This window comes from Fundulus heteroclitus, chromosome 4 (assembly GCF_011125445.2).
Source record: "Fundulus heteroclitus isolate FHET01 chromosome 4, MU-UCD_Fhet_4.1, whole genome shotgun sequence".
Lineage (NCBI taxonomy): Eukaryota > Metazoa > Chordata > Actinopteri > Cyprinodontiformes > Fundulidae > Fundulus > Fundulus heteroclitus.
This window is the reverse complement of record NC_046364.1, coordinates 27,156,849-27,180,872: the sequence shown is the minus strand read 5'-3', so window position 1 is coordinate 27,180,872 and position 24,024 is coordinate 27,156,849. Positions and strand designations below refer to the sequence as shown.

Genomic DNA, 24,024 nt, shown 5'->3' with positions numbered 1-24,024 from the left:
GGGCATAGAAAGCAACAAGTATGTGTTACGTTCTGTATTTCAGCTATGTGACTGCTCAGCGTCTGGCTGAGCTCTCACAGTACTAGTTGGAGACTGTGCTAAATTTAGTCTCTGTGGTGTCACTTGGGTGGGGAGCATGGTCCTCATCTCCCGCTTAGTGACCCTCTGGAGAATTTTTCATCCATAAAGGTGGGACAAAAATATTTAATTTGTTTCTAAATGATAAAAATTGCACGAAATAGAACTCCCTCCTGCCGCTCTAAAGCTTCCCACACATGCACTGGACATATTCGTAGGAAAACACTGGTGGAAGTTAAGTTGAAGGTACAAAGAAAGGTCCTACGGCCTTTCTTTGTACCTTCGGCCCTATCACTTTCACCTTTTAGAGCCGTTCTATAACATGCTTTCACAATATCACAATAATAGAAATGCATAACAAGGATCTAATTGCTTGCATGTTGGCAACACAAAGGGCACTTGTATTACCACTGCTTTTACAACAACGGTATATAGCATTATAATATTGATTAATATATCTAGAACAATATTTTACAAATTTATTTTTACCTGATTTTGATAGAAAAAGCAGAAATGGACAGTGAGAGGATATGGTAGCAGTCACTCGGTTTGAGATGAAAGTCAGCTATTACGTGTGCTCAGGATCATAAATTAGTCAAAGAACAACAACAATAACTGTATGTGCTTTCTTTTCTCATCTAGACTTGAAACTAGCTAAAAGCTTATCTGCTTAGTTGTGTTTCTCTCCTAGATGAAGCCACTAAAGGAGCTATTGCTGCTATTACCTTTTTACTTTTCGCTCACATAGAAAGTGTCCCTGAGTCAGGGCTTCTGTGTTCTTAACCCCTGGTCGGTTGAGGCAGATGGCCATTCACACTCAGTCTGGTTCTGCTAGAGGTTTTCCTCTGTTAAAAGGGGAGCTTTCCTCTCCACTGTAGCCTCATGCATGCTCAGTATGAGGGATTGCTGCAAAGTCATCGACAATGCAGACAACTGTCCCCTCTGGCTCAATACCCTTTCGTGAGTGAATGCTGCTTTTCAATGACTCGATGCAATCTACTGGGTTTCCTTAGACAGGAAACTTTTTAACAAATTTGAATATTAAACTGAATTTAACCCACTACCACCATCTAATGTAGAACAGATTACCGGATCAATGTGTGCTTCTGTGCTTTTTGTCTCTCTTGTTGTGTCTCTGCTCTGTCTTCTGTAACACCCAGTCGGTCGAGGCAGATGACCGTTCATACTGAGCCCGGTTCTGCCGGAGGTTTTCCTTCCTGTTAATGGGGAGTTTTTCTTCCCACTGTCGCTTCATGCTTGCTCAGTATGAGGGATTGCTGCAAAGCCATGGACAATGCAGACGACTCTCCCTGTGGCTCTACGCTTCTCCAGGAGTGAATGCTGCTTGTTGGGACTTTGATGCAATCAACTGGTTTCATTATATTGGAAATTTTTTTACCATTTTGTATAATGTGACCCAATCTGTATAATCTAATTGAATTTGACTTTGCAAAGTGTCTTGAGATGACATGTTTCATGAATTGGAGCTATATAAATAAAATCGAATTGGATAAAATTAACTTTTCTTTTGTTTGTAAAGTTCCCTGAGACGACATGGGTTGTGAATTGGCAATAAATAAATAAGATTAATGGAACAATAATAATAAATAATTATAATTCCCTAGCCACACATTTAATAGTTATCACTAAAACATAAGAATAAATTTTTTTTAACAGGTGTAACTAGTAGTGGAACACCTGCACAAAAACATAAAGCAGAGTCCAGCTAAATTTAGTCAAAAACATGAAAACTGTTGAACCCAGTATATCCTTTTTGCTTTTCTGCTCTTTGTGAAGTAACTATGGAAGGGTGAAATGCTGTTTGCCGGTTAACTAGCAAATTCTGCTGCACAGCTACCAAGCCTGCAGGAGGCTATCTATTTAACCAACAGACCAGTGCTTTTTTTGTTGTTGTTTTTTTGTTGGTTGACTTGATGTGACCGGAGAAACAAAAACTTGGATACCTCAGCATTCTCTCTTACATTTTCATTACAATAAATGCATTCAGAGGCTAAGGGTCCTGCTCGGGGACCCAGAGTGGCAGTCTGTGGGATTCAAACCCAGAACCTTGCAGACTCTCCAGGACACAAATGCCCTGCTCTCTAATTACAACGCCACCACTCCCCTTTATAAGGACTTTAATGCACATATGGATAGTATGGCCAAAATTTTAAACGCTTTAAAGTATAATTTATCTCGAGACATTGCAAGTATGAAATGTCATATTGGTTCTCTTTTTAAAAATCATCAGTAAAATCCACAGTATGTGTTTATGTGCAACGAAGCTATGCTTTTCCATTGATACACATGAAAGTAAAAATATCCCACACTAGTTTTTAAGGCCAAAATATACTGCTCAAAAACATAAAGGGAACACTTGGAGTTCATTGGGCTGTTTAAGTGTTCCCATAATTTTTTTGAGCAATGTTTAGGTCTGCAAACTTTCCTAAATGATTCTAAAAAGCTGCTAAAGGAAAAATTACAATGCTATTTTTAAAAACAGTAAATTATCAATCACTTTTAAATTGTATCTCTGGTTTAACGAGGCCTGAGCTGGTATGACATTCCCATGGTATCTTCTTACATGCCTCATAAGAACATGTCACGGTTTTCAGTGCTGCTAAAATAACATTGACCATTATAGTTAGACTCATTTATGTGATCTAGAACATGTAATTTACAAGAACAGTTTTTGTCCTTCTGCTCTACATGAAATAACACAAGTTATCCAAGCTTATATTAGTGGGTTAATTAGTCGAATGACCTGATTGGGCCTGCAGTCGGCTGCTTTACAGACATGCAGCCTGTTGTTTCCACAACGTGACTGCCAGTTTTTCTTGCAAACCAAAATATCTCTAAACAGCTGAATGTGCAGCTACATCTGCACTGGTGATTTGTTTATGGTACAGAGAAGAATATAACTGAGTCAGATGGGAAGCAGAGTAATAATAATAATAATAATAATAATAATAATAATAATAATAATAATAACAATAATAATAATAACAATAATAATAATAATAACAATAATAATAATAATAGAACAGACAGTACATGGAAACAGTTTCGCACCTATATTATTGGGGAGGCATCCTGATGAATAGTTGAGCGAGATTAGTGAATAGAGGCCAGGTTACCTTTTTTTGCACTTCTTCAAAATGTCTGAAACCAGTTCCAGGTGTCAAAAGAAACTTTTAAACCAAAGCTCATTTAGACATCATTAAGACCAATTTTCAAACAAATTTACACTGGGACATAGTGACTGCCCAATGTCTCTCTGCTACGCTGGTTGTTAGTGTGGTTCAAGAGTTTTGTCCTGACTTTTATCATTAGCCGTTTCGGAGCAACTGTTATTCAGACACAAGCAGAATAAACAAGAGAGAAAAAAAACTGATGACGTTCAAAGGAAAAATATTGAGAACTATTGATTAAGACAACATCAACTGTCTTGGAGGTAATATACAGTGAGATTATGGATGTTTTAGACTTTTACCCAGAAATGCATAATTTGGCCAGAGATCCGACTCCCCTGGTTTTTCTTGGGGAAACTGGGTTGGCAGGTCAGTTACTGAAAAATTAGAGTATTATTGTTTCATTCATTTTTAAATCAAAACTAAGGGGTTCCACCCATTCCAGCCAACAAAAGCATCAATCAACAGCATGTACCTGTATGTACCCTCTTAAGTTTAATGGAAAACACATAAAGGCTGCTTTACGTTTTAAAGCCTCAAGAGGGAAAATCCCTGTCATTCGTTTGCGTTCTGTTGGACTCACAATTAAAGAACATGTATGTGGCATAGCGTTTTGACAAACCTGAAAACCTAAATAAGTCAAAATCAATAACCAAGTCAGACATTAAAGAAAACCAGATATCGATACTGGGCAGAGAAAGACTGTTGGGTACTTTACTTTTTATTTATGCATAGAAAACCAAGAATGTCTGTTGAGAGCAGCATGGGGGCAGGGAAACCAGTCATTAGGATTCCTTGGCTCAGGTCACAGTAACGGTGCAGACAGACACATTCTCAAAGCAGCTGTAACTCTGAATGTTGGAAGTCTTCCTATCTCTCAAGCAGAAAACATGAATCAGGTAGAACGGGGGACTTAACAGAGTCAAACAACTAACCTTGCAAAGGACACACCAGCTGAATGTTGTTACCCAGAGGACTGGCAGAGTTTAGATACTTGTATACACATCAAATACTTTTGCCTGGTATGTGTGAGTACATAAAGTAAGGTGAATATTCATGTTTATTTCCAACATCAGCAAATATTGTTCCCGTGCATGGTAAAATCAAAATTCTGCAATGCAACAGTGTCCTCTGCTGGACACAAATTCTAACGGCATCTGAAAATGCTGTTATTACAAACTAATCAGTAGAAGGACCTGCATTCATTAAGTCAGTGTAGAAACATACTGATTTCTGAAGCTCTAGATTGCCATTCATGGTAACGACCATTACTGAAATAATGCTGGTCATAAATTCTGTTCATGTTGAAACACCTTTCAGATGAACAAAATGCACCAGTACCTCTGAGCTCACGAGGGTCAGCCTGATCTCCTGTCGCTGCCCCAGTGATGATGACTCCATCTGAGAGGAAATACTCCGCAGCTCGGGCTGTGTCCTTTATAGTCACATCAGATGTCAGAGCATGGGAGCTGGAGACACACACGTGCAGCAAGATGAGCATGTTCAAACAACAACAACAACTGCATGGTTTACTGTCCCACAGTTGAACATACCTCCTGAGTTACTAGCAACATCATTGGTTGTCATATCAGCAAAACACTCTTTATAACATTCTAGCTGACAGCTCTAATGTTAGCTGCTTTAGAGAAAAGCCTCAACATAGACACATAGCTTGTCATGACTGATGCTTGTGCTTACAGCCCTTTGCAAAAGTGCTCCTAACCCAGGATGTACATCACTTGTTGCGATATAACCACAGACCTCAACACAAAGTGAAAAAGCAAACATAGTTTTAAGCATCTAAAAAAACAAAAACAGAAATGTTTGCATTTGCACACACACCACAACCCCCAAGCACGATAACCTTTTATTGCGGTAACAGCTACAGGTCTTTTGTGTTTTTTCTCTAACAGCTTTGCACATTTATACAGTAGACTGAAATATTAGAAACAGCTCAAGGCCATTAAGATTAGATGCAAAATATAATTTTTCAAATCTAGCCACAACTTGGATTTAGGTCTTGACTTGCTGAAAGATAGACCCCTACCTCAGTCTGAACTCTTTTGCAGTCTCAAATGTTTTTTTCTTTCAGGATTGCTCTATATTAAATTCAATTTTATTTATATAGTGGCAATTCACAGCACATGTCATGTCAAGGCACTTTACAAAGTCAAATTATACAGATTGGTCAAACGTTTCCTATCTAAGGAATCCCAGATTGCACTGAGTCTTAACACGTAGCATTCACTCCTCCTGAAAGAGCGTAGAGCCACAGAGGACAGTCATCTGCATTTGCAGCAATCCCTCATACTGAGCAAGCATGAAGCGACAGTGGAGAGGAAAACTCCCATTTAACTGAAAACAAAACCTCCAGCAGAACCAGGCTCAGTATGAACGGTCATCTGCCTCGATGCACTGGGGGTTAGAGAAGACAGAGCAGAGACACAAAAAGCACAGAAGCACACAATGATCCAGGAATCCTTCCTATGTTATATGGTAATGGCAGATGATCTGCCTCCCTGGCTGGATCGTGTCAAAGCAAACAGAACGCCAGACCAGGTGTACCTACTATGAAAAGAAAAAAGACAGAGAGAACAAAAAGTTAAAAGTTGAAATAACAACAATCAATGCAAATTGGAGAACAGTATGAGAACTTAGTAGAGTGAGAAAAATAGACCCTGATGTCCTCCAGTAGCCTAAGCCTATAGCAGCATAACTATAGAGGTAGCTCAGGGTAACATGAGCCACTCTAACTAGAAGCTTTGTCAAAAAGGAAAGTTTTAAGATTAGTCTTAAAAGTAGACAGGGTGTCTGCCTCACAGACCAAAACTGGGAGTTGGTTCCACAGGAGAGGAGCCTGATAAAGGCTCCTCTCCTGTATTCTCTAAAAGTAGAATGGGAGGATCTGCCTCCCATTCTACTTTTAGAGACTCTAGGAACCACCAGCAGACCTGCAGTCTGAGAGCGAAGTGCTCTGTTAGGAACATACGGGGTAATCAGAGCTCTGATATATGATGGAGCTTGATTATTAAGGGCTTTATACATGAGAAGGAAAATGTTAAATTATATTCTTGATTAAACAGGAAACCAATGAAGGGAAGCTAAAATTAAAGAAATATGATCCCTCTTGTTGATTTTCATCAGAACTCATGCAGCAGCATTTTGCATCAGCTGAATATGAACTGCATTTTGTGGACTTCCTGATTGTAAAGAATAATCCAGTCTTGAAGTAACAAAGCATGGACTAGTTTTTCAGCATCACCCCTGGACAGAATGTTTCTGGTTTTGGCAATCTTCCAAAGGTGAAAAAGTAAACCATGGAAACCTGTTTAATAAGGGATTTAAATGACGTCTTGGTCAAAAATAACACAAAACTTTTTTTTACTTTATTACCAGAGGCCAATTTAATGCCATACAGATTAAGTAGTTTATTTTTTAAGCACTCTAGATCAAAAATGACAACTTCTGTCTCGTCAGAATTTAAAAGCAGAAAATTTAAGGTCATCCAGGTTTTGATGTCATCAAGACATGCCTGTAGTCCAAGTAATTGATTGGATTCATCAGGATTTATGTATAAATATAGCTCAGTGTCATCAGCATAACAGTGGAAATTAATCCCATGCTGTCTGATAATTTTGCCAATCGGAAGCATATATATAGTAAATAGAATTGGCCCAAGGACTGAACCCTGTGGGACTCCACAAGTGACCCTAAAGTTTGAAGAAGATTTATTATTAACATGAACAAACTGGAATCTGTGCGACAGATAAGATTTAAACCAGCCTAATGCTTTCCCCTTAATCCCTACAATATGTTCAAGTCTTTGTAGGAGAATATTGTGATCAACTGTATCAAACTCAGCACTGAGATCTAACAGGACAAGTATAGACACAAGTCCATTATCTGAGGCCATGAGAATATCATTAGTGACCTTCACCAGAGCTGTTTCAGTGCTATGATGAGCTCTGAACTCTGACTGAAACTCTTCAAATGTTATTACTTTGTAAATGTTCACATATTTGATTAGCAACTACTTTCTCAAGAATTTTAGCTAAGAAAAAAATATTAGATATAGGTCAGTAATTTATTAAGTCATCTTGATCAAGAGATGGTTTCTTAAGTAAAGGTTTAGTAGCAGCTATGTAAAAAGCCTGTGGTGCATATCCATCGACTAATCATGTCTAAAATTGGGGCATTAACTAAAGGGAATTCTTCCTTAAATAACTTGGTTGGGATTGAGTCTAACACACAAGTTGAAGGTTTAGATGAAGCAAAAATTTTAGATAACTCAAAAAGATCTTCTAAACAGTTCTAAACACCAATCAGGTTTTTAAAGATACCTCCAACGCTGCCCCACTTACTTAGGACGAGGTAATCATGTTTGGGAGGATCCCAATTATTTTATTTTTAATTAAATAAATTTTATTTACGAAGAATCCCATAAAGTCATTACTGCTTAGAGCTGAGGGAATGGATGGATCAACAGAGCTATGACTCTGGGTAAGTTTGGCAACTGTACTAAAGAGAAGCCTGCATTTATTTTTACTCTCCTCAATTAATGATGAAAAATATGCTGCTCTAACTCTGCGAAGGGTCTTTTTATTTTTTCAAGGGGGCTACGTTGTCTAATGCAAAATGCTATGAGGAAGTGACACCGTCAACAAAGGCATCAATTTTTTTAATGGGAAGAAGCAACATTGCTGCAATCTGCTGGGCATTTCTGTGATACTAAAGAAATCAATAGGGGGACAGACTCTTTAAAGTTCGATACAGCATTATTTCAGAAGGCTCTACTATAATGAAACCTTCTTTTGGGGGTGGAGAACTCAGTTAAATTGAACTTAAATGTTATTTTAAAAAATGGTCAGATAGGACAGTGTTGTGAAGAAATAATGTTAATTCTTTGCAATCAATGCCATATGTAAGCACAAGGTCCAAAGTATGAGTGCTGAATTCTGTTTTAGGTTGCAATGGTGTGTTCAGTGTGATGCGCAGTATCGCTGTTCTTGCACATATAATATGTTGCACTACCTGCCAGTAGGTTCTCTCTGTCAGTAGCTCTTCCAGAGATACCATGGACCTCCTGGCTGCTTCTCAGATTAAAACTTTCCTTGCCTGGTCGGTCAGTTTGAGTAGATGGTCAGGTCTAGGTAGATTTGCAGGTCTTTCATGTACTACTGTATTTTCAGATAATGGGTTGACAGAGCTTTGTGTTATGATGAAAGTGTGGGATATTGTTTTCTAGCTGAACCCTGCTTTAAGCTTCTCCACAACTTGCTCCTTGATCTGTCTGCAGGGTTCCTTGCTGTTTATTCCCATATTTTTTTCTCACCATGAGGCCTCCACAGAACTGCTGGATATATGCTGGGATTAAATTGAATATACTCTAGGTTGACTCTAAAGCCAGTTTGTTGCACTGGTTTTAACTTAGGGGTACTTGGGTAAGGTAGACTGAATACAAATACACCTATCACACTTTATTTGCATTTTGTAAGAGAGTGTATATCTCCAATTTACAATCTGAACTGAACAGATGGTCCCCTCACCTGTGCTTCTTTTTGATGTCTGTAAAGATCTGCACGTCATCAGCTCCAATCTGCTTGCGATATCTCAGAAGGTCCCCAGCGCAGGCATTCAGAAGACCCTCATCGGCCACATGAGAAAAGACAAACCCTTCTGCCCTGATGAAGTCCAGACCTAAAAAGACAAACAAAAAAACACATATGGTCACATCAGAGTAGCATGGCACATGAACAAGTTGAAGGCTTATTTTATTTGGCTCAAAAAAACATGCAGTTCTTAACTAAAGCCTAAATATGCTCAGGGTAAATTTGAGAAATTTGCTGAATAACCGATGAGTAGTTGAACCTGAAGCCAAAGCCACCGCTAGTGCTTGCTGGTTAGCAGAAGACAGGATCTGAACTCCAAGGGGGAGGGTGGGGCAGACACCTCTGACAGCCGAGCAGATTGCAGTCATACAGGCGCACACTTCCGGGCCCACGTTGAACGAGTAGGGGACATCGTGCATGTTTTCAATGATCAAAGCGTCCTGAAAGAGACATTTATAAACGGTGGTTCTTCTCTTGGGAGGAAAGATTTCTGCTGTGCTCACATGTGTCGTGTAGAAACTTACAATGCCTGCATCGAGATAGACCTCTGCCTCATGGCACGCTTCTTTGATGATCTGCGACATAGTTAAACAACCCAGAGGAGTACCTGGGGTACAAAAGGAACTGTTTGACATGATTCAGAGTCCAACTTGGCAAAACTGTAGAGATCCCTTCAAAGGAACAGAGCACCTTTTTGCCAAACAATAATAAGGAAATTTTTATTCTTTGCTAGCACAGAATTTACAACCAGCTTCAGAATACAGAATACAGATTTATCCAGAATTGACCAATAAACCAGTAAAATCTACCAGGAGTCATAAAGCAGCAGGAGCTCCTGCTCCATGCACAGTAAGACGGGGACAGTTGAACACTGGAAAAGAGATTGTAAAAACTTACCCGGCAAAGCTTTGACATGAATCATCCCAATAACGACGGATTTTAAGGACCCAAAAAGGTTTTGAAACTTCATTTTGTTGTTTGTGTGGGGCCACGAGGCTGCAGGGATTAAGAAAGTTAGTTTTCCCTTTTGCAAGAGAGAGGATCACATGACTGGACAAGGTTCAAAGACAAAAAATCAATCACAAACCGAAAGAAAAGTTACAAGTTAAGCCTGCAACTGTTGACTGGGCAGTGTGTGCTATATAATACATAAACCTTCCAACATCATGGTAGTTTATGGAGCAAACTAGATATATACACAGGCAAGGCATTTCACTGCATTTTACTGCAATGCATCCAATGCAAGCGCCAAACTGTGGAGGTCCAAAAGTGGCAAAATTCTATAAACAAAATAATCAATTAAATTTAAGATTTTATTATCTTTTTAATATGTATCTTATTTAAAAAGCAGGACTATTCCATATCTAACACTCCATTTATTATTCATTTTATGGTCCTGCGCTGCAGTATGTTAATAATTTATATATTCTGGCAGCCTTAATCTTCTAAGTCAATAAGAAAAGAGCTGACAGGCTCTGGTCCTGATTCGGGTTCCAAGTGGACCACTTCCGCAGGTTAGCCAATCAGATGCCAAAGAATGTCTAGCCACTTGAGTTATTTTATGGTGCGCTGCAATACTGAAACCATGGAATAATGAAAAGCATCTTGAATTTATTTTAGATTGTTTTAGCATATAATTACTTGGACTTTTTATTAAAGAATTTAACAGTTAATCATGTATTAATGTATTTAGCAGTAGATTCAATACATTCTCAACACTTCTTGGGATAAACATATTATTCATGAAATATAAGTAAGTAAGTAAGTAAAATTTATTTATATAGACCTTTTGTCAGATAAAAATCACAAAGTGCTTTACAGTAAAATACAAATACAAAAAAACAGTATACAAAGCAATACATAAAACATTATAAAACAAGATGGAAAACATACAAACAAAACTTTAGTTGCTTTTTAAAAGAAGCAACAGAATTCATACAACGTAAAGAAAGAGGCAGAACATTCCACAGCCTCAGAGCCACTGCCTGGAATGAGCGATCCCCTCTAGTTTTAAAATAAGTGTGTGGGACCACTAACAATGATTGGCCCAATGACCTCAGACTATGGGTCGGAGTATGGAGCTGTATCAGCTCAGAAATGTAGGGAGGAGCTAGACCATGCAGGGCTCTAAAAGTAAGGACAAGAATTTTAAACTGGATTCTATACTGGACCGGTAACCAGTGCAAAGCTGCCAATACTGGTGTGATGTGTTCTCTTTTGTTTATGTGAGTTAAAAGCCTTGCAGCAGAGTTCTGGACAACCTGAAGACGGGTTAGTTCCTTCTTGCTCAAACACATAAAAAGACTATTACAATAGTCCAACTGTGAGGAAATAAAAGCATGAATAATCATTTCCAGCTCACCCTTTGACACCAATGATCTTAATTTGGAGATATTTCTTAGTTAGAAATAACAGTTCCTAACTAATTGTTTGGAGTGTTTCTCCAAGGACATCGCTGTATGGAACACAACAGCTAAGCTCCTGAAGCTCGGCTGAACAGACGAGCCTAAGTCAGCAATATATTGCTTTATCTGAGAGATTTTACATTCAGCTGCGATAATTAGTGTTTCCGTTTTCTCTGAATTTAGAAGCAAGAAGTTGTCACTTAACCACTGTTTAATACTAGCCAGACAGTTAGTTAAGGAAGACAATTTATGAAATTCAGTGTCCTTAAATGAGCAATAAAGTTGAATATCATCCGCATACAGATGGTAAGATATGTCAGCATGTCACTGAATTTACTAATTATTTGACCTAGTGGAAGTATGTACAAAAGGAACAAGATGGGTCCCAAGACAGAACCCTGAGGTACCCCACATGACAACTGCGTTGTTTCCGACATGATTTGGTTTACGTGAACACTAAAACTTCTGCCAGAAAGGTAAGATGAAAACCATTTTAAAACTGAACCTGACATCCCAACCAAATTAATGGAGTCTATTTATCGTCATTTTATGGTCAACAGTGTCAAAAGCAGATATGGATATGTTCAAATCCATATTTCTTTCCTTGTAAATTTTAATTATTAAATTTATAAATAATTATTTAACCATATATTTACCCTTTAGAACCATGAAGGAGATGAAGCCTAGTCATTTGTGAACACAGGAGCTACTGTGTAGCAGGAGCACAAGTGATTCAGGGGTTTTGGATTTTAACTACAGAGATTTAGAAATTTGTCTGATTGGACACATTTCTTTACATGGCATAGTAGAAAAATAACCCTAACATGTTTGAACAATAGCACCCCACACTAACATTACCAGCTTGTACACAGGTAACCACATGACCTTTTATGTCTAATAAAACATCAGTAGGCCAATGTAAATACTTCAATAAACATTAGTAACTATCAGCGTAGTCAAAATGTTGAAGCAAATTAAAAATGCAGACTTTATTCTTCTGATTAACATCTAAATCTTTGCTTTAACAACAAAACGACTGAAAGCTCTGGATTAGGGTCACAGAATGGTCTGAGCAACGTCCAAATGTTTCAGTGGCAGTGGCAGCATCATGCTGCGGGGCGGTTCACTGTTAGTTAGTCATCGTCAGCGGTTTCACAGCCAGTTTCAAATGATAAGCTAAATTATTGAAACCTGAACACATGTGGCTGTGCTAACAGGACAACTGTCCCAAACACACACACACAAAAAAAAAAAATGGCAAAACATGAACCTCAACCCTTCAGAAATTTGCAACTATGCTTGAAAGCTGGGTCTGTTACAGGAAATAAGTTTAAATGGACTGCAACAAATTAATATTCAGCTAAGATTTAGCAAGAAGATTGTTTAAGGCTGCATACAGCGTGTTGTCATATTGCAAATTGCTAAGATACTTTCAATTACATCATATTGAGCCTTAGTACTCGGTGTAATTGTTACAGTTCAGCCTGTCTAATATGGCGGCGTCATTGACGTATCTGAAAACTAGAAGCGCGGCGAAGGTCTCTGGGTTTTCGTTTCCGCCAGTTTGTGGGTAAATAACAGCTGTCACCTGCATGACAGCGGCTGACAACAATGCGGGGCATTCAGAGAAGGAATATACGCTTCAGCCTTGCGCACATTTCACGTTTTTGATGACATTTCTTGGTTTAATCTAAAAGGCCGGGGCTTTGTTTACATCTGACAGGCAAGCCACGCGGTATCTGGACACTTCCTGTTGCGGAAACACCGCCCCTGCAGCTGTCAGCTCAGCAGTCACGCCTTCTGTTAACCGGCTTCGTTGTAAACTTACGTTTGTTCTTCTCTCAACAAAGTTTAAAAGTTACCATCGTCAGGAAGTGGGGTCCGGGCGTTTTGAATGCACCCAACGGCGACGAGCGAGGTAAACATAATCACGCAAAGAGCGGCATAGGGTGGAGGTTTAGCGCCAATTTAAATGAACTCCTCCCTGACGTCAGAGCTTCGACTCATCTGTTCTGGACAAGGCGCGAGCTCAGCTCAGACTACCGAACAAAGCCGCGAGGAGTCCAAGCTGCAGCCACGCGCTCATATTTCTTTATTGGTACGGAAAAGAGTGAACTTCAAGGGCGCGAGCCTAAGGTGAGCTGCTTGAATCACAGCCGTCACTGCCGCGAGTTAACACAGCTTCCGCTCAAACTTGCGAAAACTCACCTGACTTAGGCCAAAGTGCTGGAAAACATGCCGATTCTGATAACTATAAAGCCGGAGTGTTGTTGCTGTTAACTGTAGGCGTCTGTTTGTTTGTTTGTTTCTAATTGTATTTATTAAACACGTTCTCGCGCGGCTCTGTTGATGCTGCTTGTTCGGCCATTATGTGGAAAGCAGCTGTCCCGACTTGGCGGGCTGTAAGAAGTGAATCAAAGCTCAACCCCACGGGAAGAAGAGCCCACATTATGTGGTATTTGTACCTTACAGGGTTCAGGTGCCGTGTTGGTTGTCGGGGCCTGTTTTCGGGGAGTCCTAGCTCGGCGTACAGTAGCACTTTACCCGCGCCAGACTCGGGTTGGCTTTGTCGGAAGGAGGGATCTGAGCGTGGGGGTTGGGAGTTTATGAATGTTTTCTTTTTTTAAATAAATAAAAATAAAAACCATCTAACCTGATTTGCTTTTTCGTCTAAGGTTGGCTCTGAACGTCTCAGCGGCCACTGAGAGGATAATGCGGGGACAACAGTGAGTCTGACATTTAGTTCATGAATCTGAGCGCAACGACAGAAAGTTAGAGCGCCTTAGCCATCCGGCTAACCTGTGGCCTGCTGTCACAGGACTGTATCTGGACCTCCACAGCGTGGTTCTACTAACCTGTTCTGTGGTGTTGGATGGCACCGAGACTCACGGTTACGTTCTGTCGTGTGTTTTCTTTTTTTCCAGGGAAGAGAAGGAACCGAAGTGTGCCGCTGTCGGGGCTCCCAGGGACAAAACAGTTCGGCCCAGAAAGAGGAAGGCAGATGTTGCTATTGTAAGGAGCATTCTGAGCCTGCTGCTGGTTCTCTACACGGGAATAAACTTTAAGTTTCAGCTCTTAGCTGGGAAATCATTAGTGCAGCTTAGTAACAGCTAGATTTCAGCAGTTCATCTGTAGAAGTTGCTCCATTTTACTGAAATGTTTCTGGTTGTCATGCTTTGTATAATTACATCCTAAGGAAATTAGGATTCAATTATAACCTAAAAACTACTTTGTGTTTAGAAGTCTGCATACCTTTTGGTTGGGGGATCTTTAAAAGTTTATTTGAACTTAATGTGTATGATACAATATGAAACTTCTCCTTTTTTATAAAAGATTTGTCCTGACTTTTCTAATCCATACAAGTTTAAAACTGTACACAGCTCAAATAGACTGGTCTTTAAAAATGAATATGAAGATTCTAAAATGTCTCAGATGGACAGTAAGTTCTTATAGGTGATCATGGTTAACTTCTGGCAGTTTCTCCTCCTGGATAATGGTTTGTTTAGCAGCAGTCATTGGATTGACCAACGTTCAGTGATTAAGTCCTTGGGCGTTACATCAAGATTTAAGAACTGTAGATTTACAACCCTCAGCATTTCTTTGGGTGCCGTTTTTTTTAAACTGCCAGGATTGTCAATTCAAACATTTCTACATTTCTTAGAGCAGATGAAGGGGAAATTGGTCAGGAAAAAAAAATTAACACAGAAATTTCTAAACCGTAACCCTGTAAATAGCCGGACCACTATTATGGTCGTACCCTGTAGGGCATTTCACACTGACATGGCATGAGAAATTCATACCTACAAGCTCGACTGAAATTTGCAGCTGACCAGATGGATAAACCATTGCCTTCTAAAGAAAATGTAGGCAAGAATGATATTGAGCTATTTGGCCACAATGACAAATGCATTTGGAGGAGTTAAAGCGAGGCCTTAAAATAATCACTGAACCAACTGTAAGGCAGTCATGTTGTGGGGCTGTGTTGTTGCTAGCAGTAATGTTGCATTGCACATAGCAAACACATTGCGAAGGACAACCTCCAATCAAAACAGCGAAATGGTTGAAATTTGGGCACATTTGGGTTCTGCAACAGGGCGTCAACCCCAAACGCACAGAAGAACTGTTTTTTCATAAGTTGGAGATAGACAAGGCAGGGTAACGTTAAGCTTCTGCATTAGCATGGACCTGCTAATGTTTGGAAGTTTCCGCGAGTCCCTTTTTGAATAACTGAGCATGCGCAAGAACTCCTTACCTGCTCTTCAGGGGGATTGCATAAAAAAATCTCCCTAATCCACTCCGTCCTCATGTCTTTCTACTGAGGCCTTCCTGTTCTTATAGACTTGTTTGCTTCTTGCGACTCTTAGCCATGTTCAAGCTCAGCTACGGCTACAATGAACGGCTAACATTGAAGCTAACTGCTAAGCTAACCGGATACTGAAACACTAGAGCTACATAAAACTAGCTACTAATAAGAACTCTATTGTATGGAGGAAAGGAGCTTCGGCATGTTGGGCTGAATTCGGACACCCTTTGACGTGAGGACGTGAGAATGATCGGCATGTGGGACAACCAATAGAATAGAATAGATACCCCTGGAACTTGAAGGATAGAGGGGGGTGAGAGCAACTTTATTTTACAGGCCTGCTGCTCCCACAGTTTTTAAACCTCCTTTTTCCTGAATACATGATGTATTGAATACTTTCAGGATGGAAGGCCCATTTTACCCAGTATAACAGTGTTTCTGAACAGGATTACCTACTATAGCTTTAACCCTGCTGGAAATGTGGTTTATGGGTCTATTCATAGTAAACAGGCAGGTTTACAGCCATTAATGCTCACACATTCAATCAGAATTCAACAACAAGCTTGCTGATTGTTGATGGCTGAAATAAATCTTTAGGCTGAGCATCTATTCTTAAAACCCTATTACCAAGTCTTGACGTGTATTTTTTACCCAGAGGATTGGAGGAAGTCTTGTATAAACTGGTTCATCACTTTTTAGAAAAAGAATAAAGGTATAAAGTAATTTCCCCCTAGAAACGGGACAGTTGAAATAAATTATTAAACTGCCCCAAATTTGACATTCCTGCTCATAAGCACATGTAAATCTGAGCACAAGGCTATTTACTGGGAAAATGGCTTTGTGATAACCTGTTCACATACATGCTCTTTGTCTTGGATGTGTAGTTTTTACAAGACCTGGATGAAGATGTAAAAGACATGACAAAGAAAAAGCACCGCGAGTCTGAGGTGAGTTTTATGTCTCCGGCTTACCTGCACATGCCACCCTGACTCAGAGCCGAGTCATTACTGGGATAAAGTTCAAACAGCCGGGTTGTCTTTGCATTATCTGGCCCGGTGGTACGGACTGTTGGCTTAGGGTTTTGTCTTCAAGCTCTGCACATTTAAATGAAAACCTTATTTAACTCCACAATGCTCCAAAATGTAGCATTTTTCACACCCTTTAATAATTTCTTTACTGGAGAAGGTGGGAATCGTAAGAACATCTCCACCAGCATCATATGAGGAATGCTGGCAGATTAGGAAGTTAATGCAGTACTTTGCAAATGTATGACACTTTGTGTTGCCATGTCAATAACTGACTTTAAAGCATGTGCTCAGGACGTTATGTGCATTTGCATTCAGCCACTATACACTGTAGAACCACCTATTTAAAATAATTACAGCTGTAAATTGTGGTATTTCTCCACTAGGATTTGGGTCTGGACTTTGACTGGACCCTTCTTAATTACATACAATAGTGCATCTTCTCTATTATATTTCTATCAGATGTGATCATTTGCTGCAGTAAAGCCATCCAAGAGGCTGGATATGATATTGGAGGGAAAAAAAGCTTAAAATAATGTTGCATTTAAAACAGACCTTGTGATTTTTAATATTGCATGCACTGATATTGTGTTGATGCATTGTTACAGGTGAGCTGCAGTCTTGATTTGGATTGCACGAGTCCCCAGAGCTGGACCTCCCCGCCTCATCAGGAGGAGGACGCCCCGGTTTCCCTGACCAGTGCGGGCCTCTTTCACTACAACTTTCCCAACATCTTCGTGACGCCGGTTCACTGCACTCCGCTCCCCGTGCTGTGGTGAGTGCTGCTAAGCAGTTGATGCCTCTGAGCTTAGTGTGCAGTCTGGTGCCATCTGTGCTCTGTGAGACAAAGCACATCAAGGGGTGACCTCTTGAAACCCATCCATCTATTTCCTACATTTAGTTAATCCACCCGGGGGGGGGTGCCAGGGGCACCTCGAAATCTGAGCCTAAAATTTAGTGTTCGACATCCGCTGTCCACCGTAGTGCAAAGTAAAGGCAGATCCTATATGCCAGGTTTAAAGGGCCGATCCCCCAGCAAGAAGGCAGCACATCTGACTGATTGAACCAGAAAAACATGTTAAAACCGTTTTTACTTTCTTTTTTGCTTTAAAAGGAAGTAGATCAAGGCTTAGGTCTTGTCTTAAGCTACAGCATTAATTTAGCAGCTACTTCCTCCTGACTCTAGTTGTTCTGTATTCACCAGCTGGGCCAGTAAGGATGTGGTGTGGAGCAACATGCTGGAGAAGGACAGGACCTACACCAGGGACGTCCACATGCTGGAGAAGCACCCTCACCTCCAGCCCAAGATGAGGGCCATCCTCTTGGACTGGCTCATGGAGGTCAGTAAGGTGGCGACGCCTGACCTCCGGGCGCATTTACGGCACATGTGTCACAGGAAGTGGGCTTAGACTGTTTGGATCAATAAGGATTGCTAGATCAATTTTTCAGTCCCCTTGTAAACAAATCGTACAGATTCTTGCGTTTTAAAGGTTTATGCTCATGAAGTGCTTTGCAGGAACCGTGTTTCAACTTTTTCCTCTGTCGGATGGGCTTTAGGTGAGCGAGGTGTACAAACTGCACCGAGAGACTTATCATCTGGCTCAAGACTACTTTGATCGCTTCATGGCCACACAGAGGAACATCTACAAGTCAACACTACAGCTCATTGGCATTACGTGTCTCTTCATTGCAGCCAAAGTGGAGGTGAGCTTGGAGCTGGTAGTCTTTGGTCTCTGATGGCTTTTCTCATATCATGATGGTTGTCACTGCTCCATACCAGCCCTCATCTCTCATGTTTGTTTTTTTGTGCTCCTAGGAGATGTATCCTCCAAAGGTCCACCAGTTTGCCTACGTTACAGATGAAGCCTGCACAGAAGAACAGATTCTCAGTATGGAGATCATCATTATGAAGGTAAGGTTGTTACATGAAGTACAGTAAAACCTTTTTGTATTTCAACAGGAAAAAAAATCTCAAAGCATGTATTGAGCTGATTTCCCTTACAATGAAGAAATGGGTGGAGATCATTTACCATTTTCCTCTGTAGGGAGAACTTACCGGTGGTATTTCCTGACATAGTTGCCTTTTATTCTTTAGATCCAGATTGATCTAAAGAATAAATAGAATCTAATTTGAGATATGTGTTGATGATAGGAAAGTGAGGCCACATCAGAAACGAGCTTTACAAGTCTCACATGGAGGCCCGTAAAGTCATCCTAGATGAATAGTTGTACAGATGAGGATGAAAAAAGTCCTCCATCTGTGTCCAGGATCAAACTAGCGGTGCCGATTAGTGCTTTGTGATTTAGGAAATACACATGTGGACAAACTGATTAGCACCAGTTGTAACTGCGTAATCAGCCCTATAGAATAAATTCACCTTGATGTGCGTTTCCCAGGAGCCAGCTTTGTCTGGGGCTATTGCTGCCTGGGGTTCCTCTGCATTTAGCAGGGATCAAACCGAGCTGCTGGCCCTCACAGGGAGCTCGCCATCCTTCTTTTAACACCATCTTAATTTGGAGGAGGAAGAGTTAAACATTGTTGTTGTTTTTTGTACCTTCGGTAATTTTAAAATGGCCTACAGCTCATATTTCCTGCAAAGCTTTAACTATTAGATTTTAAAGCATCAACTTTTGTTTCCAGTAGGGCTGGCCGATTAATTGGATATTAAGCTTGGTTACGATTTGGGTCTTGAACGGTCATAAAAACATAATGATTGATATTTGTTCCTTCTTAATTGACCCCTGTGCTGTTATGTATTGAGAATCCTTTGGCGCTGCCTCCGTGCCGCTATGCTCTAGAATCCTCCCACAGTCCCACCCGGTTTCATTTCGGTCAGCGTGAGTTAGAAACACTTCAGGAGCGGGACTGAAAAGTTGAGCAAGGCTAAAGACTTCAGGATAACGGCCAGAAAAGTAAAGCCAGTGGTAGAAAAGAGAGAAAACTACTTCATTGGTGTGGAAACATGGCTACGTGGAATCAGAAGTTGATCAATCGCTGCTATGCTATGGTAGCTGCACCACAGAGTGGCCTTTGATACACGGGGAGCAACGTCGCTCCCTCTCCATTAATTTGGCCCACCCTCCTCCAGCCAAGCCACCGGCGAATTCATACGTGTGAAATCACAAGCTCACATGCGTTGATGTGCACACGCGGCAGCACCGCTAGCACGCTGCAAACTGTGGAATGGAGTTTCTTTTCAAAAGAAGCGGATCTCACTGGAGGAAGAGCTGGAGGAACTTTGCTCCGTTCAGGAAACCCTTGCCACAGTTAGTAGAGCAGCTTCTTGAGACTTTAAAGCAGAAAACCTTAAAGCACAGACGCAGCTTATGGATCGGAAATGTCCGCAGGGTGGATCGAAATAATCAGATCTGTAAAAAACGTTGGTATCGGGCTCTGATACAGATCCTAGATTGGATCGGCCCGAACCTTTATTTTTCACTAGATCTTGGAATATTCTTCATTGTTTCGCCTGGAGATGCTCTTAGCCGTTAGCCGCTGCCTTGTATTAACCCCTACAGCATATGGCGCTGTATGTACTTCCGTTAAAATCACAAACACGAAAGGCTTTATTTACTAACAAGTTGTGCCAAAACAAAGCATAAAATGGCAAAATAACAACTAATATGCCGGCAGCACGTGATAATCTTCCATACAATTTTTGTATGCAACCAGAGTGGGCTAATAAAAAACAAAGTCAAAAAACGTGACTATGCACCTCTTAAATCGATCTCAATTTCAATCACTATAATCATGATTCAAATTTTTGCAATAATCAAGCTGCCGTAGTTTCCAGCCATCTTTGCATTCTCCGTACATCTCCCTTCTTGATCTACAGCTGCCCTGAGGCTTTTGTTTCTGGTGTTTCTGGATCTAGTAAAGCGTGTGGAGGGTTCTCTGTGGGCTCGCTCCGGTCCTGCTCCTCCTCCCTCACAGTGTCAGTGTTAGGCAGTGGCTCTGTGCGTTGCTTAACTTTGTCCCACCCTGACCTGGTGGATCCTCAGGCCTCTTCACGCGTTCTTCCCAAGGAACTAACTGCAGCAGCACTACTTGCTTGGTGGATTCTGATGTTGAGACCAAGTCTGGCCTGAGTTACATCTCTGCAAACTGAAGCTGCCTCCTAAGGTCTGCTTTGAACTCCCAGTCATGGGCCGTGGCTCGTAGCGCTCATAGTTTGCTGCCTGAGCTTTCTATCCTGTCCTGATGGATGCGATGTTGTGCCATAATGGGAATTTTGCTTTTCTTTTCTTTTTTTCACATAAAATAAGAAATGTAACCACAATCTTGAGGATTAACAAACTATTAATGGACACAGTATTCCTGCGTGTCTGTGTTTTAGGCTCCTTTGGAACAAGTCTCTGGTTTTATTCACAAAATATCTGTAGATGTTACACATTTCTTCTGATTTTGTTGGGATCATATAGTTCCACGTTGTAAATTCTGTGAAATGATCACAGCTTTCTAACTAAGGCACTGGGTTTTATTGCTGAGTCAGAGCAACAGAACACAAGTCTGGATCAGCAAAATTTCTCTTAATTGTCTCAGTTACACCCATCTACGTGTAACTGAATTTATTCAGTTTAAAAAGTGGTTATGTAAAAAAAAAAAAGTAATATTTTTGTTGCTGAAAACTGAGGCTTGTGAGCCCATGATTAGGGTTAAATAAATCTTTCTTTTTTTAGTCCCACAGGACAGATCTGTCTCTTTTTAACCCATCCATAAGGGAGCAATGTGCTGATCTGTGGTCAGGGGACTTGCTCAAGGACCCAGAATGAGTTTTGAACCGTTGAACTGCGTGGCCTCTCCAAGACGCTAACCCCGCTCCCTAACCACAACATTAGTTGATGTCTCGACATAATTGATATTACAATGAATTGTTCAAATATATATTTGGCAAAATGGCTACAGAGTGTTAGTGGCGCTTCTGCCTGCAGCAGCAGATCTGACTGACACAATGAGCCGCTGGCCTTGTTAAGCTCCAAGACGACGAGTAAAGCCAGAGACCCCCTAAGCAGTTCTTTGCCGTTTCAATACCGCAAACGGTTTTAACTGCAATAACGTTAAAGTAGCGCTATACTGTGCAGCTCTGGTAGGTGGCAACGTTCCTGACGCGCTTCTCCGTTTTTCATCTGCAGGAGTTAAACTGGAGTCTCAGTCCACAGACTCCCATCTCTTGGCTCAACGTCTACATGCAGGTCGCCTACCTGAAAGAGTCAGAGGAGCTGCTGCTCCCCAGATACCCCCAGGAGACCTTCACTCAGATTGCAGAGGTATGTTTCTGTGGGGCTATGACTTCACTGGGAGTTTCCAGGAACGTAACTTTGAGGGTTAAAAATGTAGAAGCCATTATGAAACAAGTCTATTAACTTTGACTGTTTATTTAGCTTTGCCTGCATGTCCAATAGTTGTGCACAGCTTGTTTTCTCTGATGTGCTCTCGTTCATGCGTCTCCTTTCGTTTGTTTCTAGTTACTGGACCTGTGTATGCTTGATGTGAGGTGCCTGGAGTTTTCCAATGGCATCATTGCTGCGTCTGCACTGTTTCACTTTTCCTCTCTTGAGCTGGTGGAAAATGTCTCAGGTAAGAAGATGTCCTCAACCCGAACACGCCGAGAGGGGAAGTTTAATTAAAAACATGTTGAGGTTTGTCATTTATTGGCTGCATGAATATGCAGAGCCTCGCTTGGGATTTCAAGGCGTCTGTACCTGGGACCAAAGGTTTGGCAGTGACCCAAATACTGCTCTGATTCGGGTCTTTGTGGCAAACTAGAGAAAAACTAATCTGTTGGCTTTTACTTAGGTCTCAGATGTATGTAAGGAGTGAATATGAACACTGTCCCCTTTCTTTACGTGTTGTAGGCCAAGTCTTGGTGGTGACCCATTGTTGTCTGATTAGTGCTTGCAGTTGTAGTTTATTGGCTTTTATGTATTCATCAGCTGACACCGGCCACAGGTTCAACCCAGGGAGCCTAAAATGTCACTGTTCTGATCTTTGAGTCTCTTCAAAGAAAAAACAAGCGCATTGAGTCCCACAAAGAGCCCAGCAATTTAAAATGATGGCCTAATGAACAACTGCATAAAAGTGAATCCATCAACTTGTTTGACTTTGCTGTACCTGTCCTCCATGCAGCTCTGAAGCGGGTCGAGCTCGAGGAGTGTGTGAGGTGGATGGTGCCGTTTGCCATGGTGCTGCGAGAGACCGGCGGCTCACAGATGAAAACCTTCCCAGGAATCCCTGCAGACGACATGCACAACATCCAATGCCACGCTTCCTACATTACATGGCTGGTAATTCTTCTTTTAAATGGTGTTTCAAACAACAGGTTTTGTCTGCAGTCTCGTACAGGGAGAAAGGCACAAAGCTGCCATTAATGCTGCGTTTTCCATTTCTACACCCACGAGCTGTGGAGAAGAGTGCCACAGATCCCATCATCAGGATGTGTTATTCTTGTGTGCAGGACAAGGCCTACTCGTACCGGGATGTGGATCTGCAGAGTCACAGCAGCTGTCCTGTTCCCTGCGGCGTCCTCACTCCACCTCTGAGCAGTGAAAAAGTGGAAGAGCTGAATGGAGCAGAAGCTGCAGGAGCAAAAATCAGACCAAGGATGTGCATGTCTTCCCCCCAGACCCACCTTCCCCATTAGAAAGACAGGACTTCTCGCCTTTAGCTGGGACTGAAAGAAAGGCAACTTAGGCAAGACCTATGCTATAATGTGGGATATGAAAGGTTGTCGGTACTTGTGTGGAGAGATAAACTTAAGGTATCAGTTCTCTCTGCCTGTCCTGCCAGGAACGTCGTCCACTCAGCTCCCCGGTCTGCAAGCTAAAGACAGCGTATCAGGATTGCTTCTGCATTTAGTTCCTATGCTTGTTCTCTATGCAGGGATCTTATGGAGTTGATCTTTTACAGGTTTTTCTACTTGATTGTGTGCATGAGTTTACCAGTGATTGGTGTGTGTATCATTTTTATTAGACTTTTTTTTTTTTTTTTTTTTCATTACCATTTTTCGTCTCATTTGCCCAATAACTATTTCTAGGGTCATATTTGGTCCTATGTGCTGCTATAATGTGGGCTTTGCATGATGGGAAATGTCTGTGTGCAAGTAATGGCATGTTATTTTCTCTAATTTTCTTATTGGCTGAAAGGTAGCCATGTTTTTTTTTTTTTTTTTTTTTTTTTTTTTCGGGGGGGGGGACCAGTAGCTTGGCTACCTTAAAGGACAAGTGAACCAGCCAGGCTTTAAAAGCTACAAAATTAATTTTATTTAATTGAATTTTTATATTTTTTAACTTTTTTTTTTCCTCTTTTTTTTTTTTTTTTTTCCCCTGTCAAAATGTCAGATTTCTATTTTCTTTTTTATATATGTAAATTGCTGCTACATAATTTACATTAAAAGGTTCTTAAGATTGTTGTGA

General features: G+C 40.9%; 2 protein-coding genes across 5 annotated transcripts in view; one reads left to right on the top strand and one right to left on the bottom strand.

Moving 5' to 3' along the window:
- zgc:162297 (uncharacterized protein LOC555865 homolog) overlaps positions 1–14,154 on the bottom strand; it is a 16,509-nt gene extending 2,355 nt beyond the window's left edge. Inside the window, exons 1-6 of one of the 2 annotated variants that reach the window (XM_021315951.2) lie at positions 14,139–14,154; positions 9,776–9,883; positions 9,403–9,485; positions 9,138–9,318; positions 8,816–8,966; positions 4,611–4,738 (exon numbers count right to left, since the gene is read on the bottom strand). In XM_021315951.2, the coding sequence (XP_021171626.2) occupies positions 4,611–4,738; positions 8,816–8,966; positions 9,138–9,318; positions 9,403–9,485; positions 9,776–9,848 (616 nt within the window). In that variant the 5' untranslated portion in view covers positions 9,849–9,883; positions 14,139–14,154. Of the gene's footprint in view, positions 1–4,610; positions 4,739–8,815; positions 8,967–9,137; positions 9,319–9,402; positions 9,486–9,775; positions 9,937–14,138 lie in introns of those variants that run through there. The other variant, XM_012861623.3, reaches the window with a different exon arrangement.
- Positions 12,685–24,024, top strand: ccne1 (cyclin E1). Of its 3 annotated transcripts, XM_021315949.2 has the most exons (13): positions 12,692–13,201; positions 13,278–13,419; positions 13,959–14,009; positions 14,208–14,295; positions 16,471–16,533; positions 17,220–17,386; positions 17,816–17,951; positions 18,169–18,315; positions 18,428–18,523; positions 21,745–21,879; positions 22,078–22,189; positions 22,739–22,896; positions 23,067–24,024. In XM_021315949.2, exons 3-13 carry the CDS (start codon positions 13,996–13,998, stop codon positions 23,250–23,252), a joined length of 1,302 nt encoding a protein of 433 aa, XP_021171624.2. In that variant the 5' UTR covers positions 12,692–13,201; positions 13,278–13,419; positions 13,959–13,995; the 3' UTR covers positions 23,253–24,024. The 3 variants fall into 3 exon arrangements, with proteins under 3 accessions (XP_035992199.1, XP_021171624.2, XP_035992200.1); XM_036136306.1 differs by having other exon boundaries at positions 12,685–13,419; XM_036136307.1 differs by lacking the exons at positions 12,692–13,201; positions 13,278–13,419 and adding an exon at positions 13,748–13,878.

What these genes read in the sequence shown, in the direction of transcription:
- ccne1 (XM_036136306.1), top strand. Translation starts at nt 13,256, where the DNA reads ATGAACTCCTCCCTGACGTCAGAGCTTCGACTCATCTGTTCTGGACAA. An exon ending in GGAAGGCAGATGTTGCTATT is followed by an intron (nt 14,296 to 16,470) that starts GTAAGGAGCATT and finishes TTGGATGTGTAG; the next exon opens with TTTTTACAAGACCTGGATGA. An exon ending in AAAAGCACCGCGAGTCTGAG is followed by an intron (nt 16,534 to 17,219) that starts GTGAGTTTTATG and finishes GCATTGTTACAG; the next exon opens with GTGAGCTGCAGTCTTGATTT.